The sequence below is a fragment of the Apis dorsata genome, unplaced genomic scaffold (genome assembly GCF_000469605.1).
Source record: "Apis dorsata unplaced genomic scaffold, Apis dorsata 1.3 scaffold_231, whole genome shotgun sequence".
In the NCBI taxonomy this organism is placed as follows: domain Eukaryota; kingdom Metazoa; phylum Arthropoda; class Insecta; order Hymenoptera; family Apidae; genus Apis; species Apis dorsata.
This window is the reverse complement of record NW_006263513.1, coordinates 1475574-1479104: the sequence shown is the minus strand read 5'-3', so window position 1 is coordinate 1479104 and position 3531 is coordinate 1475574. Positions and strand designations below refer to the sequence as shown.

At 19.4% G+C, this 3531-nt stretch overlaps 3 protein-coding genes across 3 annotated transcripts in view; 1 reads left to right on the top strand and 2 right to left on the bottom strand.

The window, feature by feature from the left end:
• Positions 1-3531, bottom strand: part of LOC102675317 (transcription initiation factor IIA subunit 2) — a 14843-nt gene that overhangs the window by 7204 nt on the left and 4108 nt on the right. The window lies entirely within an intron of this gene.
• On the bottom strand, positions 544-2835 carry LOC102675456 (8-oxo-dGDP phosphatase NUDT18). The gene is made up of 4 exons (XM_006615716.2): positions 2556-2835; positions 1728-2259; positions 985-1090; positions 544-902 (listed from the first exon to the last, which is right to left on the bottom strand). Exons 1-4 carry the CDS (start codon positions 2656-2658, stop codon positions 663-665), a joined length of 981 nt encoding a protein of 326 aa, XP_006615779.1. The 5' UTR covers positions 2659-2835; the 3' UTR covers positions 544-662.
• LOC102675167 (membrane-bound transcription factor site-2 protease) overlaps positions 3175-3531 on the top strand; it is a 2862-nt gene continuing 2505 nt past the window's right edge. Inside the window, exon 1 of the mRNA XM_006615714.2 lies at positions 3175-3421. Within this exon, the coding sequence (XP_006615777.1) occupies positions 3347-3421 (75 nt within the window). The 5' untranslated portion in view covers positions 3175-3346. The remainder of the gene's footprint in view (positions 3422-3531) is intronic.

Genomic DNA, 3531 nt, shown 5'->3' with positions numbered 1-3531 from the left:
TAAAAATAAATTTCTATAATGTATCAGTTTTCCAATTTTTCTAGATTATGATTATTTTTATAAAAATTTTTACATAAATCTTAAAATTGAAATAGAGATCTTCAACAATTTTTGGTAATAACTGGAAGTTTTTGTAACTTCTTTTTAACAAAATAAACTAATATATATAATTCATATACAATAAGTATTAATATATAATATTATATTATATAAAATTAATTATTTAATTAATATTATAAAGTTTTAGAAATATTATGAAGTCAAAAAAATTACATGTTATATATTCATTCTTGTTAAAATCATTGGTATAGACTAGGAAAAATGTAAATGTATGATATAAATATTTTTTAAATTAGAAATTGTTAGATATTTCTAATATGAGATAAGTATATCTGATTTGTGTATGCGTATATATAAAATTATGTGCATATGTGCATGTATATATATTATTTTGTTTCCAATTATAAAATTTACAACAAGCAATAATTAAAAAATTTTTAAATATATTTTTAAAAATAATTATAAAAGTTTAATTAAATGCACAATTTTAATCAAAATATAATGCTAATCCAAAATGTTTTTATCTCTAAAAAAATAAATTAAAATTTGAAATGCAATTATGTTATACACATCTAATGTGCACTTAGATTATATATATTTGATTATCGTATTACACTTAAAGGCACAGTCATATTTCGCGGTAATCGATGAGTAATACTTGCAGCAAGATTTTCAGGCAATTCGTACCAAATAAATTTTTCATTAGCAGGTACATTTTCCACAGGTAACTTAAATGATACTAATAATGTTAAACAAAGTCCATCTCCTCCTTGTCCTCCACTAAATTCTAGAGAAAGTACTCCATGTGGTTTATGTTGTGCTACTCCATTTCCAAATAATTCCTAAATAATTTATATCAAATAATAATATAAAATTATATTATATCAAAATAATATATAATATGTATTTAAAATAAAAATTTACCTTCATAAAATTATGTAGAGTTGAAAGAAGATTGCGATTTGGATTAATTTCACAAATTGGTAAATGAAATGGCATTGCATTTGATATAAGAATATGCAATTTATTCCTGTTGATAAAATATATTATAATATAATTATATATTAATTTATAGATAAAAAAATGATAAAATAGTAATTTTTGATAAATATTATTTTCACTGCAATCAAATATGTTATTTACAGAAAACTGTTATAAAGAAAATATTAATTTATTTACATTTTTTATTAGTCAAATTTATAATTACATAATTAAAATATAATTAGTAATTTTATAATATATATATTATAATAAAATTTATATTATTATTTTATATTATTATATTATGTATTATATTATGTATTATAGTAATTAATAATAAATCTAAGAGTATTAATTGTGATTTAATTGTAAAAATTTAAATTGTTAGTATTATGAGTTTTAACAGAAATGATAAAAATAAAAAATTATATTTATTGTTATAAATGTATATGTACAAGTGCATGTGCATGTAAGTGTACCTACTATACTCCAACCTAAGCCTTCATCCATATTCACAGTCATAATCAGATTGTTGCTGTTCTGTTATGAAAACTATCACCAGTGACCTTACTGAAAGCGTAAATACTAAAGAATCAAGCATAAGCAATGATATACTTAAAAATAAATTTCAAACTTCAGTGTAAAATAAAGTTAAATAAAATATGTTTCAAATGAATATAACTTACGTTGCTCTTTTCTTTGAGGTGATTATTAGTCGTAATAATAATTTGTTTAATGGTGTACTAATTGGCATTAAATTCGGATGTTGTGAAACATCTTTATTCGTGATATAAATTTTACCTCTTTCTATCAAAGATACAATATCATGTGATCTGAGTGTTAAATCATTTATATTACTTATCCAACATGCTTGCAATGATTCTTTATTTGCTTCTTCTAATGTTTTCAATTTACCACCAATTATTTTGCCAGTAAATACAAATCGAAACCATGAACCAGTTGCACATTCTATTAATATCAATGTCTCTGGTTGTAATATAAGTCCAGTTTCTTCTAAAACTTCTCTTTTAACAGCTTCTAATAAATTTTCATTAGGCTCAACTCGACCAGCAGGTAAATACCATTTTCCATTGCAAGTAGATTTAGCTTCTTGCATCATTAATATTTCTCCTTGATTATTTATTATTACTGCAGCAACAATGTATGTTACAGTTTTCTGACAAATTGGTATATAAGTACTAGATACTCCTGTTTCTCCTATATTTTTTATTGTATGTTAATAATAAATAATGATTACATAAAAAAAATTAAGATTAGCAAAAATTTATTTAAATCAAGATTAAATGTATGAATTAAAAATTAAAAAGATTAAACATTTTATAATTTCTACCATATTTTTTATTTATAAGTTTTATAACTATGTAATAAATTAAAATTAATATATATATATATAAAACATGTAAAAAATAAAATATTAACATATAAAATAATGTATAAAAATATCAATAAAATATCATTTTCGATATTTAATTATTTATAAATTTTATTTTTACCTATTTCATTTTGTACAGCATGGATGGTTTCATGCGTATCATCAATTTCTAAAGGATGACCACTTAACAATAATTCAATTTGTTTTTCGATAGTTAACGACATGTCAGTATAACAATAATGATTTTAAATTATACACGAAATAAAAATTATTATTAAATACCAAATTATATATTAAATATCATATATCATTATTAATTTAATAAGTAAAGGTTATAAACAAAGTAAAAGTGATAATGATCAAATATAATCGAATGGTATTCTATTCTAGATGTATCTAAGTCATTATTATTCAGTCAACTATTCTCATTCATATTGAATTCCCTATGTAATATTTAGAAGTTTTTTACAAAATAATATATATATATATATATATATAAATATAATAAAAACAAAAGAAAATACAAAAAAAAAATAATATTTAATAAAATAAAAATTATTTCAACAGAAAAATATATTTATATTTATAGAAATAATAAAATAAATAATAAATTTAGTTTAAATAATATAAGCTACTTTGCAAAAAGTTTTTAAATTATTATGTTCTATTATTTTAAAATTCAATGAATATTATTTTTAATATAAATGTAATCATAAAAATAGTAAATGCTATTATCTAGGGAATGCAACTGTCACAGTCATATTTTACTAGCATATTCGTATCAACTATATATAAAAAAATCAGTTTTATACAAGTTATACCAGCTGAAGTTTAATAAAGAAATATTTACGTACAATACATAATGTAATATGAAAAGTGTTTATATAAAAAATAAAAATAAAATATTCGAAAATGGAAGTTTTAAATGTATTAATTATAATAGGTCTCATTCATTGTTCGCTATTCTTTTTTGACACAATTTTTAAGGTATAATTTATTGAATGTATTTTCAAATATTTTTAAAATTTTGAAAAAATAAATATTTATTTAAATTAAATAATTAATAATTAATTTAAATAAATTAAATAATTATTTTG

Bases quoted from the DNA above. Each gene is read 5' to 3' on its own strand.
- LOC102675456 (XM_006615716.2), bottom strand. From the start codon at position 2,658: ATGTCGTTAACTATCGAAAAACAAATTGAATTATTGTTAAGTGGTCAT. The intron at 2,260-2,555 runs GTAAAAATAAAA...TAAAAAATATAG, and splicing joins TGCTGTACAAAATGAAATAG to GAGAAACAGGAGTATCTAGT. The intron at 1,091-1,727 runs GTAAGTTATATT...TTTTATCAACAG, and splicing joins ACCTCAAAGAAAAGAGCAAC to GAATAAATTGCATATTCTTA.